This window comes from Chroicocephalus ridibundus, chromosome 2 (genome assembly GCF_963924245.1).
Source record: "Chroicocephalus ridibundus chromosome 2, bChrRid1.1, whole genome shotgun sequence".
NCBI lineage: Eukaryota > Metazoa > Chordata > Aves > Charadriiformes > Laridae > Chroicocephalus > Chroicocephalus ridibundus.
In genome coordinates this window covers 89,409-105,148 of record NC_086285.1, presented here as the reverse complement: position 1 = coordinate 105,148, position 15,740 = coordinate 89,409, and the positions used below count along the sequence as shown (strand labels likewise).

Genomic DNA, 15,740 nt, shown 5'->3' with positions numbered 1-15,740 from the left:
ACGGAGAGCGAGTCTCCTGCTTCCGGGGTTGGCAGCCAGGCTCATGTGGCTGGTTTTGGGGCTGAGAAAGAGAGGGAGTTGTGTGGCTTTGGGATCAGGAATGGGCTGGAGATGAAATCCACGCAAGGCCCCATCTCTCTGTGCGGAGGGTCTGTCCCGGCCCCGCTCCCGAGAGCAGCAGTGGGTTGCAAGTCCCCCGGCTCGTCCCTGTTGGCTGTGTGTGACAAACAGGCTCATTTCTCTGCCCTATTTTCCCAGGGTCACCTTCTGTGCCACGGGAAGAAAATCCTGCATGGCTGATTCCACTTGCTGCTCAGGTAATGGCACGTGTGGGGCTGGGGGAGTGGGGAGACACATTTGTGAGTTCAGGGATGCTACAGATAGTCCACATCAAAGCCGCAGAAAAGGCAAATTTGCTGCCAGTGCAGAAAAGCTGACGAGGAGTTGCAGTGAGCAGAGCATGCCTCCTGCCTGAGCAGGTCCCTTGGTAGTTAGGAATGGTTTCCTTTGGGGTCAAAGCCTGAACTTTCATCTAGGATAAATTAAGAACTGCCTGTTACCTTCATTAGGGTCAAGCGTTTCTCTTCTGTTTGTTCCTACTGGTTCCAGGGGCAAGTGGGAAATAGCCTTTTATTTTCCAATGCGTAACTCAATTTTGAATAGCCTGTGGTGTCGGTCTAGTTAACATTTGAGCCCCTAGATGCCAGTAGAAATTTAATGAATGACACATGATAGAAACTGATGTGTCGCTTGATTTTTATTCTTTTTTATTATTATTGTTTGACTCTGGATGGTATGTTTTTCTGTGGTTCAATCCACATTGTTCCATGGAGCCTTCAGTCTAGGACTTTGAAGCAAAAAAAGTTTGTTGTTCCAGAAAAGGACTGGTCCTTCCTAGGACTGAGGTGTAGACTCGGAGTGTCTCTTAAGTACACAATCAGAATTAAAGCTAAATTTCACTGGATGTTGCTGCTGTTGGTCTTCACTTCCGTTAGTGTCCCTGCAGCTCCCTCATGGGTGGGAGCTCTGAATCATAATTTTTTTTTCAGTCTCTAACACACTTTTTTCCCCCCAGGCAGAGACTATGTTTAAAAGTTAATTAGTTTCCTCCCAAATGTGCCAGTGAATAAAATTGAGTTATGATTATTAAAACCAGAAAAATTACACCACTCTTAGAGATCCGGGCGGTTTCTGAACACATATTCATCATGTGCAAATGTCCTCAAGATACAGATCGTGTCTTTGTGCTCTGACGAGACGATAGGCTGAGACAGGGATGAGCTCCGGCAGACAAAAAAAGATGCAAGGTCCTGGGGTTTTTGTCTGTTTTTTTGTTTTCTTTTGTGGAGGTGGGGTGTGTGTGCGCTTTCAAAAACAGAGTGCACTGTTGACTGCAGGTGGCAGCCTGCAGAGCTCTTTTGCTGCCTGACCTCTCCTTTTCTTTGTCACTCCTCTTTCGTGGCTACAACTTTCATTTGTATCATTTTAGAAGAGCAATTAAGTGACTGGCCTGTGTAAAAGTGCTGGCTATATCGAGAAGGCAAATGCTTGAACTGGTAGTGACTGACTTGGCTACAAGTAGAATTTCTGAAGGAAGAACAACAGCAGCCGGAAGCAAAAGGCAAGTTCCCCAAACACTGTGTGTGTCTGACACATCCAAGTTTAATTGCCGAATGTTGTTTGGCAGTGTAATAAACAGCCAGATCCCTTAAACAGAAATGGCACTTATTTTATTATAGGGACAAAGTCAATAAAGCAAAAGCACAGCGCTGGGTGCATGACTCAAGTCAGAGGCACACCAGCTAATACTTCACCCATGTCTTATATACATTCAATATTGCATACGTATTCAATATTTTAGGCAGAGTAATTGTTTATGATTGATTATCATTAGTCCCTTTTATCATCTATTTGTGCGTTTCCTTCTGACAATTGTTTCTGAGGATCAATGATCTTCAGTTCCCTTTTCCCATGCATCTCTTTCCTTCTGGTAGGATCGATTATCATCAACTCCCTTCTCCTATGCATCTGTTTCCTTCTGTTAATAATTTGTGGGGTCTTTTGGAGAATGTCTCTTTTGTTTCTCTCGGATGTTTTTCTTCATAGCTGCTGTTAGTTGTTATCTTTGAGGTTTCTCATGTTTCCTAATTTACTAAAGGTTAGTTATCCTTATAAGTCAGATATTTATAGCCTTGTTATTATGGCGAGAGCCAACAATACCTTCACTATTTTTCACAGCAGTATGTTCCACATGGCTGGTTTTGGTAAACACAACCTTTCAGGAAATTCAGTATTGTGTGTGGCAAAAGAAGTGCCTCTGTCTGTGTCTCCTGCTCCGTAAATGTCCAGCGGCAGGGCTGTTGTTCCCTGCTCTCAGTATGGCCACGGTAGTGCTGCGATATTTAGGCCTAACAGATGGGTTTAGGAAGGGAAGGAGAATGCCCGTTTTGTGTAAGGGCTAACAACGCTGACTCTTTTCTCTGTCTGCCGCTTTCCTGTGTGCCAGATGAAGCTGTTTTATTTTTCTCCCTTGTGCCCAGTCTCTGAAGCTGCTGCCAATGCAGGTTTGCAATTTGTGTCGCTAGGTTTTTGTGGAGATCTTGTTGCGGACCACTTCTGCTGTGGCCAAGTGTCAAGATGCGGTTTTGTGACAGGACTCGGAGGGTTGTGATTAATGGAGCAGGGTCGCGTTGGAGGCCTGTAACCAGTGGTGTCCCCCAGGGGTCAATACTTGGACCAGTATTGTTTAACGTATTCATCAATGACCTGAACGAGGGGACAGAGTGTACGCTCAGCAAGTTCGCTGATGATACCAAACTGGGTGGGGTGGCTGACACCCCAGAGGGCCGTGCTGCCATCCAGCGTGACCTGGACAGGCTGGAAAGCTGGGCAGAGAAGAACCTCAGGAAGTTCAACAAGGACAAGCATAGGGTCCTGCACCTGGGGAGGAAGAATGTCAGGCACCAGTATAGGTTAGGGGTGGACCTGCTGGAAAGCAGCTCTGAAGAAAAGGATCTGGGGGTCTTGGTAGACAGTAAATTACCCATGAGCGAGCAAGCAACATGCCCTTGTCGCCAAGGCAGCCAACGGAATTCTGGGCTGCATAGGGAAGAGTGTGGGCAGCAGGTCAAGGGAGGTCATTCTGCCCCTCTACTCTGCACTGGTGAGGCCACAACTGGAATACTGTGTCCAGTTCTGGGCTCCCCAGTTCAAGAGAGACAGGGAACACTGGAGAGAGTCCAGCGGAGGGCAACAAAGATGATGGAGGGATTGGAGCACCTCCCTGATGAGGGAAGGCTGAGAGAGCTGGGACTCTTCAGCCTGGAGAAGAGAAGGCTGAGGGGAGACCTTATTAACGTTGACAAGTATCTAAAGGGTGGGTTGAAGGAGGATGGAGCCAGACTCTTTTCGGTGGTTCCCAGTAACAGGACGAGGGGTAATGGGCACAAGCTGGAACATAGGAAGTTCCGATCAAATATGAGAAAAGAAACTTCTTTACAGTGAGGGTGACAGAGCCCTGGGACAGGCTGCCCAGGGAGTTTGTGGTGTCCCCTTCTCTGGAGACTTTCAAGCCCCGCCTGGACACAGTCCTAAGTGATGTGCTCTGGGCAGTCCTGCTTTAGCAGGGGAGTTGGACTAGATGATCTCTAGAGGTCTCTTCCAACTCTGAAAAATTCCATGATTCAGTTCACAGCTTCAGAAACCACATGCCCTGAAATGGGTGCGGGTGAAGCTGACCTTGGGCGTGCAGCCTGTGCTCGTGGGGACGCTCGGGGGCTCCTCATCAAAGCAGCCGGGCACCCATGGGGTTGCACTCTGGTCTGAGACCGTGCCGTACTTTTGCTGTTGGAAGGTGGAAGAGAGCATGTGCCTGGTAAATGCAAGGGCAGTTAAAAGCCGGGAGGGCCCCTGAGCAGGTTTGGTGGCATTTTGACAAGATTCTGGGCCGTTGGGAGAAACATCCTGGAAAAGCCACTGCTTTGTTGCAAGGAGGCAGTTTAGAAGGACAGGTGGGTTGCCGTACCCTTTAACAAAAATATTCAACTAGGGATGCGTAGGGTGAGGAAACCCTGGCTCTACGGAGGCTCTAGAAAATGAACGTAGGCATCTGTGTTTGTCGCAGCACGTATCTTTGTATATCTGTGAAAGTGGCTCTAGTGCAACTGAAGCTGCCAGCGAGTCAAAAAAAGGCAGGTTTGTCTAAAAAACGCAAAGGCTGTAGAGGCCCACATCAACAGCTGTGCCAGAGATGATGACAAATGTTTTTTCCTCCACTTGTCTGTAGTTTTTGCAAACCTCCACGAAAGAAGGAGGCCTTAGATTCCTACCCAGCTTTGTGCTAAAGGTTTTTTTCCTCTCTCGGCAGAATGTCAACTGCCAGCATTTCACCGTGGTCGTCCTTCTGTTGTGCGCTGACAGTGCAGGAGAGCTGGAAAGGATCCGGAGTGCTCTGCGAGTACGAGGCACATCTGCGATGCGCGTCTGTGTTTTTCCTAAGGTCCTTGTAGTGTGGACTTTGAAGTTAACATGAAGGCTTTGTCAGCTCTCCTCCTATAGTTTTTGTATGAAATATTTTAACAAAACACTAAAAATACTATAAGGTCTGTTCTGGAGCATGTTACACAGCCAAAAGCATTCACTGATCTGCCAGTCCTTTTTGGTAGCCTCATGGATTGCAGCACCGGGGATTTGATTTCCCCCCTGACCCTCAAAAGTAAAACCATTTGGGGGATCTCTTATCTGGCTGATTTTTCTATGCAAAATTAAACTTAAAAAAAGAAAAGTTAGCATTGTATAATTTACTCACTGACTTGCATGGTTTAAAGTGCAACAGCCAAATAGCTGTAGCATACAATTTATGAGGCATATTTAAGCAGTTAGGTGTTTGTTCTAAATGTTTAAAAAGAGAGGCGACTGAATGGTACCGGGTTTTCCCCACTATTATGACAGAGTGCTCTGACGTACTTTATTTCTGTCTGGCTTTCAGTGGCACGTTTCCCTGGCAGCCCAGTAGCATCTCTCTCGGGCAGCCCCGCTGGCCAGATGTCCTTCCTCCTTGTGTAGCACACACAGAACCCTGTAGTCAAATTATAACTGGGTGTTTTGGAGAGAGGTAGTGTCATGGTATCATTTCACAGCTGTGCAAGCTAAGTTAGTGCTGGAGGTAAGTCAAATACTTTTATAGCGTTAGTATTTTTATTGAATGCAAATAAATGTAGGCACACCTTTTCAGCATAAAGTGAATGGCCGAGCTTTGTTCTTTATTGTTGCTTTTGCTCTTTACCCTTCCCTCTCAGCTGCATCGACCCAGTGAGCGAGGTGGGCAGTGGCAGCAGCAGCAGCGCGAGGGCTGTAGCTGTGGCGGTGGATCTGTCAGCATCGATTCTGGTGTTACGGCCCAGCCCGGTCCTGCCGCCCTGCACGCAGGGTGATGGATCTCCATGTCTGTGCTGGGAGGAAGGGGCCAGGCATTTCCCAGCACCAGAGGGTTCGCTGTTAGCCTTAATCCTGACTTTAAGAGTTGAGCTGGCACTGGCTTTTGAAGGCTGTGCTGTGTTTGGAGTTGAGCTATTTCCCTAGAATCCTCCTGTAGCTCAGCTACTCTCCTGTCCCTCGGTCTGACGGAATTCGTCTATTCTCTTCTCTTCTGCGCTACTTTTTTAGCACACTGAACTCTGGGGATTTTTGTTTTCCGGGTGCCTTGTTGTAGGCGTCTCGTGCTGCTTGAGAGATGCCCCAGCCCAGGTTTGCAGCCGGTGGTGGAGCCCCTGTGAGGGGAAGGGGCCAGCCCTGGGTCTGGGCATTTTGGGCCTTTTTTGGGGGGGAATGGAAAGGTGTGGGTGTGGGTGTGTGTGTGTCTCGGGGGGTTTGGGACACTGCAATGTCACTGCAGCAGCGATGGTGCGGCAGAGGAGCAGGTGAGTGGGGGATGTGGGGGTTATGTGGAGTTCCCCCAAAAAGAGGCAGGTCACAGCCCCAAAATGTCTGAAAGTTTGGTGGGGGGGTGGGGTGGGGTTAAAACCTGTAACTCCGGGGACGAGGCACTGAAATAGAGAACAAGCTCTCCTTTTTATAGCTATTGAAAAATAATAATTTCTGTATCTAAAAGGAGCTCAAAACAACAAAAAAAACCTCTCTAAGGATGCTATGCCCGCCCCGTTGTGCGGCACGGCCGTACTGCACATGCGCGCGCCGCGTGCCATACGAGTGTAGTGCGCGTGCGCGCTGCCTTTCTGCTGTACGGCCGTGCTGCGTATGCGCGCCCTCCCTTTGCGGTAGGGTTGTACTACGCATGCGCGCCCCCTTCCGGTGCCGTACTGGAGCACTGCGCATGCGTTGCCTCTCTGCCTGCAGTACCGCATTGTGTCCGCAAAGTGCCAGCAGTGAGTGCTGTGCCGTATTGCTGTGCTGGGGATGCTCGCTCCGTTTATGCTGTGCGGCTGTACTGCGCATGCACGCCATTTCTGCCGTATGGCTATACTGCGCATGCGCGGCCTTCTTCCACCGTACGACTGTACTGCGCATATGCGCCCCTCTGTGCTGTACTGCGCATGCGGGCACTGTCATGCCTCACGACTGTACTGCGCATGCGCGGCGTCCTGCCTGCCGTACGGCTGTATTGAGGCATTGCAACCGGTGCCGGGCGGATGGACGGGCGGGAGGGCCAATCAGAGCTCCTATAGGTTGGATCGCACCTCCGCGCTCCCATTGGTCGTGTCCCTCGCAGGGGGTGTGGCGCGGTGGGAATTGACGGCCCCGACGGGCCAATGGAGCGGCGCTGTTCCAAATAAGGTGGGGGGCGGGCGGTGGGGCGGGGCGGCTGCCAATGGGCGCGCGTTGTGGGTGGGGCGGTCTGATAGCTGAGGGGGCCGGAGGAAAATGGCGGCCGGCTCGAAATCGGAAGTGCGTGGTCCGGACGGGCAGCGGGGCCTGGCGGGCGGGCGTTCGGTCGGGTCGGGCCCGCGTCGTGAGGCAGCTGGACCGCGTGAAGGTGAGGGGGGGGTGGCGGGGAACGGCGGGGGCCCCGAGGGGTGATTGGGGGGGCTGGGGGGATCCCGAAGGGGATTGGGGAGGCTGAGGATGAGACTTGAGGGAGGCTGGGGGAAGCGGGGGGGCTGTGGTGGCCCCGAGGGGTGATGGAGGGAGCTGAAGCGGGGGGATACAGGGGTTCTGAGGAGGAACGGGGAGGCTGAGTTGTCCCTGGGGAGTGGTTGAGGGGGAGGATGGGGGTCCTGAGGGTAATGGTGAGGCCTTGAGAGGGGCTGGGGGGTGCTGAGGGGTCCCCGAGGGGGACTGAGGGATGATGGGGGGAGCTGAAGGGACTCTCGGGGGAGAAACTTTAGGGGGGAACAAGGGGGCTGAGGGGGATCTGGGGGGCCGAGGGGCCCCCAAGGGGTGAGGGGGGGCCTTGAGGGGGGCTGGGGGAACGGGGGGGGCTGAGAGGGCCCGGACGGTGGGGAGGGGGGTCCTGAGAGTGTGATGGGGGTAAGCGGGGGGATCTGAGAGGGTGGAACTGAAGGAGGTTGGGTAGAGGATGTGGGGGGCTGAAGGGAGCCCTGTGGGGGCTGGGGGGGGGGGGGGGGGGGGGCATGAGGGGAGCCCTGAGGTGGGGGGTGGGTGCTGCAGGAGCCCTGAGTTTGGGGAGGGAAACTGTGGCCTAAAGTGGGTCCTGAGTTGGAGTGGGGCTGTGAGGGGGAGATGGGGACGGGCTGAGGGGTGATGGGGGGGTGCAGGGGGCTGGGGGTGGGAGGGGAGAGTCAAGGCATCCCCTGGCGTTTGGGGGGTCCCTGTGACCCTCTCCCCACCGTGCCCCCTCCCGCAGGACGAGGAGCCCTACAGCGAGCTGTACCCAAGGGTCTGTGAGAGGCTCAGCGACTCCTCCAGGGTCACTGTCTTTGGCTTCAAGGGAATATCCTCTGTCACTGCCATGTTTCCCCCCAGCGCAGGCTGCCTCCTCCACACCAGTTTTTCCTTGGGGGCCTGTGCCATCGCTGTCCACATCACAGGTATGGGGATACTGGGACCCCCCCCAGAGCTCTCTGAGACAGTCTGGGACCCCCACATTACCCTGGGACCCCCCAGAGCCCTCTGATACCCCCTGGGATCCTCCAAACCCCCCAGGACTGCCCTGAGACTCCCTAGAATCTCCTGGGACCCCCTGCCCCCCCGAGAGCTCTGCAGGATATACTGCGACCCTTCGTGTTCTCCCAGGACCCCTCTGGCACTATCTGGGACCCTCTAGGACCTCTCATGTTCCCCCCAGGGCTCCCTGGAGCCTTCTGGGACCCCCCACATTCCCCCCAGGACCCCTCTAGGACCTTCCCACACCCCCTCCAGGACCCCACAGATCCCCCCTGGAGCCCCCCAGGACACGCCAGAGCCCTCTGGGACCCCCTGGAGCACCTGCTGGTATCTGCCACGTCCCTCTGGGACCCCACCCCCTGAGAGCCCCCCCAGGGCCCTCCAGGATCCCCCTGGGACCTGTCGTGTTCCCCCAAGACTCCCTGGAGCCTTCTGGAACCCCCCACATTCCCCCTGGGACCCTCCCACACACACCCCCCAGAACACACCAGAATCCCCTGAGTCCCCCCCAGGACACCCCAGAACCCTCTGGGATCCATTGGAGTCCCCCCCGGTACCCCCCACATCCCACTGGGACCCCCATTACACCTGCTTCCCCCTCCCAGGGGACACCAGCTCCTGCCAAATGCTCTGGGAGCGCTGGAGCCTGACAGCATCTCGGCAAAGGAGAGATGAGCGAGGAAGCGAGCGGGGACCCCCTGGATGCAGAGAGGAGGATAAAGGAGCTGCGGAGCAGAGACCAATGGGGGCTCGGATGGGATGAGAGAGAGGGAAAGAGAGATGAAGTGCCACAAGGTGCCCCAGGTATTTGCTCTAAAGCTTTAAAAAGAGGGAACTGAATGTAACGGATTTTTTTACCCCTGATATTTACACAGCATGCTCTAAAGTACTTTATTTCTGTCTGGCTTTCAGTGGCGTGTTTCCTCAGCAGCCCAGTAGCATCTCTCTCAGGCAGTGCTGCTGGCCAGATGTCCCTCCTCGTTGCGTAGCACACAAAAAACCTTGTAGTCCAATTATAACTATGTATTTTGGAGAGAGATAGTGTTATGGTATCAATTCCCAGCTGTGGAAGTGAAATCAGTGCCTGAAGAAAGTCAAATACTTTTATAGCGTAAGTATTTTTATTCGGTGTATATAAACCTAACGCACACCTTTTCACCGAAAGGGAAGGGACAAGGCATTTCCCAACACCAGTGAGAAGGTTTACTGTTACGCTAAGAACGTGTTCAAAATGGCATCGGTTAGCTTTAATCCTGACTTCAAGAGTTGAGCTGGCGCTGGCTTTTGCAGGCTGTGCTGTGTTTGGAGCTGAGCTGTTTCCCCAGAATCCTCCTGTAGCTCAGCTCCTGTCCTGTCCCTCTGATGGAATTCCTCTACTCTCTTCCGGGCTATTTTTTAAGATACTGAGCTATAACTGGGGATTTTTGTTTTCCAGGTGCCTCGTTGTAGGTGTCTCGTGCTGCTCGAGAGATGCCCCAGGCCAGGTTTGCAGCTGGTGGCGGAGCCCCTCGCCCCGAGGGGAAGGGGCCGGCCCTGGGTCTGGGAGTTTTGGGGCTTTTTTGGGGGGGAATAGAAGGGTGTCTGTCTGTGTGTGTGTCTCGGGGGGTGATGGTGTCATTTGGGACACTGCAACATCACTGGGGTTTGGGTCTCCCAAACGAGGTGGTTCACAGCCCCAAAACGTCTGAAAATCTTGGAATGCGTTAAAAAAATGTGAAAACCTGTAACTATGGGCGTGAGGCACTGAAATAGAGAACAATCTCTCATTTATATATGAGAAATATATATACTGAGAAATAATATTATGTATGTAAAATAACTTCAAAATAAAAACCTCTATGTCTAAGGATTCTATGATTCTGTGCTTGTGTTATATAAAAGATCCTAGAAATAAAAATATTTTAAAAAATGTATTTATAAAAAGATATTAGTGTAAAAATAGATGTGTAAGCAGACAGTCTAAATAGAGATTCTGTATCATAAATGTTAAAATCTAAGCAGATTTTCTACATAAGTATAACAGGTGATACAAATTCCCTAAATAGATAATGTGTAAATAACTAAGGGGGTGCTGCCGCCCGGCGGCTGAAGGCTGGTCCTGCAGGTGTGCGCTCCTCCGTGCGCTGTGGCCGCGCCTCCGGCTCGCCTTGGACCCGCCCCCGGCGGTGCTGTGCGTTGGTTCCGCAGCTCGTGCGCATGCGCGGCTTCGCGGGGGCCGTTCCGGCGCCGGTCTCGAGAGCGCGGCGGCCGGAGGGCGAACCAGGACCGCCGGGACTCCGTCGAGCTCCGCGCCACCTGGAGCGCGATCGGTGCAGCCCGCCCGGCGTCGAGAGCGGCCGTCGGCGCTCCAGTGGCGGCTATTACGCGTTACCGCGCCCCCGTCTGTGCCCGGCAGTTTTCCTGTTGTCCATTTCCATGGCCCCTCAGTCCGCCGACGCGCCTCTCTATGGCACTTTAGTCCTCCGAGGTGCCGCTCAGTCAGCCGACGCGCCTCTCTATGGCACTTTAGTCCTCCGAGGTGCCGCTCAGTCAGCCGACGCGCCTCTCTATGGCACTTTAGTCCTCCGAGGTGCCGCTCAGTCAGCCGACGCGCCTCTCTATGGCACTTTAGTCCTCCAGGAGGCCGCTCAGTCAGCCGACGCGCCTCTCTATGGCACTTTAGTCCTCCGAGGTGCCGCTCAGTCAGCCGACGCGCCTCTCTATGGCACTTTAGTCCTCCAGGACGCCGCGCAGTCAGCCGACGCGCCTCTCTATGGCACTTTAGTCCTCCAGGACGCCGCGCAGTCAGCCGACGCGCCTCTCTATGGCACTTTGGTCCTCCAGGACGGCGCTCAGTCAGCCGACGCGCCTCTCTATGGCACTTTGGTCCTCCAGGACGGCGCTCAGTCAGCCGACGCGCCTCTCTATGGCACTTTGGTCCTCCAGGACGGCGCTCAGTCAGCCGACGCGCCTCTCTATGGCACTTTGGTCCTCCAGGACGCCGCGCAGTCAGCCGACGCGCCTCTCTATGGCACTTTAGTCCTCCGAGGTGCCGCTCAGTCAGCCGACGCGCCTCTCTATGGCACTTTAGTCCTCCAGGACGCCGCGCAGTCAGCCGACGCGCCTCTCTATGGCACTTTAGTCCTCCGAGGTGCCGCTCAGTCAGCCGACGCGCCTCTCTATGGCACTTTAGTCCTCCAGGACGCCGCGCAGTCAGCCGACGCGCCTCTCTATGGCACTTTAGTCCTCCAGGACGCCGCTCAGTCAGCCGACGCGCCTCTCTATGGCACTTTGGTCCTCCAGGACGGCGCTCAGTCAGCCGACGCGCCTCTCTATGGCACTTTGGTCCTCCAGGACGGCGCTCAGTCAGCCGACGCGCCTCTCTATGGCACTTTGGTCCTCCAGGACGGCGCTCAGTCAGCCGACGCGCCTCTCTATGGCACTTTGGTCCTCCAGGACGCCGCGCAGTCAGCCGACGCGCCTCTCTATGGCACTTTGGTCCTCCAGGACGCCGCGCAGTCAGCCGACGAGCCTCTCTATGGCACTTTGGTCCTCCAGGACGCCGCGCAGTCAGCCGACGCGCCTCTCTATGGCACTTTGGTCCTCCAGGACGCCGCGCAGTCAGCCGACGCGCCTCTCTATGGCACTTTAGTCCTCCAGGACGCCGCTCAGTCAGCCGACGCGCCTCTCTATGGCACTTTAGTCCTCCGAGGTGCCGCTCAGTCAGCCGACGCGCCTCTCTATGGCACTTTAATCCTCCAGGACGCCCCTCAGTCAGCCGACGCGCCTCTCTATGGCACTTTAGTCCTCCAGGACGCCCCTCAGTCGGCTGACGCTCGTCTCCACGGCACTTTAGTCCTCCAGGAGCCCAGAAGTGCCCGCTCAGTCCTCCCACGCTCGTCTCTATAGCACTTTAGTCCTCCAGGAACCCTCTCAGTCCTCCCACGCGCCTCTCTATGGCACTTTAATCCTCCAGGACGCCCCTCAGTCAGCCGACATGCCTCTCCATGGCACTTTAGTTCTCCACTACGCCCCTCAGTCCACTGACGCGCCTCTCTATGGCACTTTAAGTCCTCCAGGACATCCCGCAGTCCGCCGACACGCGTCTCCATGGCGATTTAGTCCTCTAGGATCCAGGAAGTGCTCATCAGTCTTCTGGAAATCACCTGCTTCCAGCACTCTTCTAAAACCATAAAACATGATTACCAATTAACCACAAAAATATCTGAAGATTGCAAAAATAAAGTGACGCCTGCAGAACTCTCTTCTCTACAGCAACAAGTAGACAGAACTTAAACAAAAGCGGTAAGAGAATCACCAGAGGCAAGTGCCCAATAGAAATAAAAATGACTGTTGCTTTGCCTGCTGGGAACTTAAGGCATAAGAAAAGGAGCTCCTACCCCTGTGGCCACCTCTTTGTCTTCGGGGGGGGTTGTCCCCGCCCCTTTGTCCAGGGGACTGTGGGAAGGGCAGTGGGCGGGGCCCGATGGCAGTGAGCGGGGCCCGGGGTATATGAGCCACAGGCTCGGCTCAGGAGCTTGTTCTGCTGCTGGGCTCCTCTGGGGTTGGTGCTCTGTTGGTCCTTCACTTGGCTGCAGCTTTGGGGCAGGCATGTTTTGGTATTTAGGGAGGCAGAGGTAAGAAGGCTGAGCTAAGACCTTCAGGACCAGTACACATCCTGCCACCTGTATAGTAGAAAGTTGACTGGTATGCAGCTTTTTTGTTTCCTTTTTTTCAGGTCAGTAACTTTGTGATGAGTGTTTAGGGGATGCCCAGATGGTTTAATAGTGTGCTTTCCTGTATTCTAGGAGTGCTGCATTTTCCTAGAATTCCTAACTTTACTGAAGATGGGCCAGAGGTTTTTTCCACTGGTTTTGCAGTATGCTGTGTGAGTTGCTGATCTTGTTTCTCTTAATTGGGTTGATGATGAGATTATATTGTTTGGGTTAGGGTGAGCATTTTGTATGCATCTGCATATTGTACTTTAGCACTTCTCAAGAAAGCAGCAGGGATGTAAGGCATAGTGTCATTTAGGGTATGGCATGGCTCATCACCTTTCCCCATTGCCCAAAGAGTGCCGTGGTGTCCCTAGAGTTTTTGCAGCTTGCAGCAGGCCCCTCGTAGATTGTGTCAGGGCATTACTTATTTTGTGGGTCTATAGCAGAGCCCAGAGTCCGTGGGAAGACAGAAGATAGGAGGTGCCTGCTGAACACAGGGCATGGCTCAGAAGAGCAGCTCCTGAGGAGTGGCTGACACAGGGGTTTCAGGGTTGCAAATATAGAATGGGAGCTGTCAAGAAGAAGTGGGGGTCCTTCCCTGACAGTTGAGGAGAAGAGGTTTCTAAAAGTTTTGGTGCTGGGGGTTGGCTAGGAAATGGAGGCAGGTTCATCAGTCTTTATCATATCGGTTTTGCATTTGGATTTTGGGTGTCAAGAGGGTCTGGTCTGTTCTAGTCCCTTGCATTTGAGGTGAGCTGGATAGTATTGAGGAGGAGCATGGGACTGGTGATTTCACAGAAATGCATAAATATTCATATTTACATATGACATAAATATATTACATATTATATATTACATATTCACATAAATGTCATAAATAATTGCTGCTGCAGCCTCTGACTCTAGAATCGGCGTGAAACAGGTGAGCGGATTGCCATGGCACCTCTGAGGATGAGGGTGCTGTAGAAGAGGTTGGCCTCTACTATCAGGGTGGTCACTGCTGGAGCCATGGTTTCTTTTTGTTTTACAGTTGAAGAGGAACCTGGTGACTGCAGGAACACATCAGTTAGCTGTTTGTTGTGGGTTTTTTGTCAAGGATGAATTCAGACCCCTGGCTGTCTGAAAGCTAAGTAGAGGCACAGGCGCTGGAGGGGGGGCCAAGGTTGACAGTTTCAGGGAGGAGTTTTCAAGTCAGGGTAGAGCAGAAGGCTATCCAGGAGGAGTGTCCTCTGAGTAGGTAAAGGGAGTGGGTTACTCTTCAGCAAAAAGCTAGTGTGTGCTGGCAGGGCAGTTCTGGCCTGTGTCTGTTGTTGTGTAGTTTGTGTGCTGTCTTCTGTGTCTTGGACTTTCCTTAGGTTTTGATATCCTCGTTTCTCTTTGCACTCAAGGGGCACAGCATGTGCCTTGGGCAGCCCCTGTAGAGTCTCGAATGCCTGTGCTAATTGGCAGAGCACCCAATGGGCACTTCTTGCATAACAATTTTAAAGTGCAGATCGGACTTGCCTCTTGGAAGTTTCTAGATGGTCCTCTTCTGCAGCATTGTTCGTGGCTGCATGAGCAGCTCTGTTCTCTGAGCTATAGCAGCTCTAGCCATCTGCTTTTATGAACTGGGATTTCTTCCCTGCATCCTTACATTCTCAGGTCTTGAAGCCAGGCTTCCTGCACATATGTCATCTCCATTTTGACAGGAACTTCTTGGAATGGGCTGTTACATTTGACTCTTTTATGATTTTTATGACTTTGCCACAGAGCCTCCTCACGTCCGTGCTGTGGCCATTGGTCTTCTTGCCCAACAGCATCTCTTGTCTGAAAGTCATTCTTCTTGTGGAGAGTTTTCTCTCATCTTGGAGTCACGTTGTTGTCTATAGTGCTGTGTGGTGTTGGGCTGCACGTGGGTGTGTTTGGCGTGGAGTTGCCCTGCCTGGGGGTGTAGAGTCAGGGGTAGGTGGAACAGCAATAAGAGTCTATGGGTAATATGTTGATCTGCCAAGACTGTTTAGCCAAAGGTTGTACAGTCATCTGGGATCAAGCAGCCATTGGCAGGGACAGTCATTTCCATAGTGTGTTATGGGGATGATTGGAGCCTCCTGGGAGGGCCTGTTTGGCAGTAGTGAAGCAGATTGAAGGTGTTAAGGCTTGTATGTGTGGGGATTAATGTTGGGTCCAATTTTTTTTAATGGCAGGTTGTAGTTGGAGCCTAGATGATATTCCTAAATGGAAACAAGACCCCTGGAATTGTTCAGCTACTGATCAGCATCTGGGTGACTTGTTTACTAATTTTTTCAGATGCAGAGGGACAAGATGTGCACCAAAGAGTCATGGAGAAGGCAAGCGGGACCCTGTAAGAAGGTGGGTCAGTTCACGGTGCTGGAGGGAAGATGTGACTGGTGGCTATATCATTATATTGTGGCTTGGTGGTGGGGTGTGGGTGTGGTTTTTTTTTTTTTTTTTTTTTCATTTTGAAGGTATGAAGTGATGAGTAAAGCAGGATATTGGCACCGGATGTGACTCTCGGGCAAGGTGGTCAATGAATAGCGGGCTGAAGCAGCAATTCTTCTCAGATGTTATATTGTGGGTGAAGTTTTTAGTGTCCTTTGTGTCTGTTTTACAGGTAGTCTGTAAGCCTCAAAGCAGCAGCCCAAAACCATGGAGGGCAGGTGGGCGAGAGGCCAGGGTAAAGGAGTAGGAGACAGGAATGGCTGTAGGCAGGCTGAGGTGTCGGGCAGTATGTCAGCATATGTCTTTTGGTTGGCTTTTTTTTTTTCAGGTGCAGGATGCAGGCTCAGAGGGACTAAGCCGCATGCTGATGAGCGTGCTGAGAAGGTGAGGCGGTTGTGGGCTATATTGGTGTCTTAATAGCGAAGTATTATACGGCAACCTGGTTAATTATTTATCTTCTGGTTTTGCAGGTGCCCTGTGAGCCATCTTTGGAAGTGGGTGAGCATTAGAGGTGAGCCGAGG

The 15,740-nt window shown here is 52.8% G+C and overlaps 1 protein-coding gene and 1 long non-coding RNA gene across 2 annotated transcripts; both read left to right on the top strand.

The window, feature by feature from the left end:
- The first annotated feature begins 6,826 nt into the window (after positions 1 to 6,826).
- LOC134512350 (DDB1- and CUL4-associated factor 15-like) lies at positions 6,827 to 9,919 on the top strand. Its single transcript, XM_063327790.1, has 3 exons — positions 6,827 to 6,991; positions 7,823 to 8,006; positions 8,688 to 9,919. Exons 1-3 carry the CDS (start codon positions 6,827 to 6,829, stop codon positions 8,843 to 8,845), a joined length of 507 nt encoding a protein of 168 aa, XP_063183860.1. The 3' UTR covers positions 8,846 to 9,919.
- Positions 9,920 to 11,849: 1,930 nt separating this feature from the next.
- LOC134510920 (uncharacterized) lies at positions 11,850 to 15,729 on the top strand. The gene is made up of 4 exons (XR_010069756.1): positions 11,850 to 12,366; positions 15,066 to 15,128; positions 15,547 to 15,602; positions 15,689 to 15,729. It is a non-coding gene; the product is annotated as an uncharacterized LOC134510920 (long non-coding RNA).
- The last annotated feature ends 11 nt before the right edge of the window (positions 15,730 to 15,740 follow it).

Bases quoted from the DNA above. Each gene is read 5' to 3' on its own strand.
- LOC134512350 (XM_063327790.1), top strand. From the start codon at position 6,827: ATGGGCGCGCGTTGTGGGTGGGGCGGTCTGATAGCTGAGGGGGCCGGA. The intron at 6,992-7,822 runs GTGAGGGGGGGG...CCCCTCCCGCAG, and splicing joins GGCAGCTGGACCGCGTGAAG to GACGAGGAGCCCTACAGCGA. The intron at 8,007-8,687 runs GTATGGGGATAC...TCCCCCTCCCAG, and splicing joins CATCGCTGTCCACATCACAG to GGGACACCAGCTCCTGCCAA.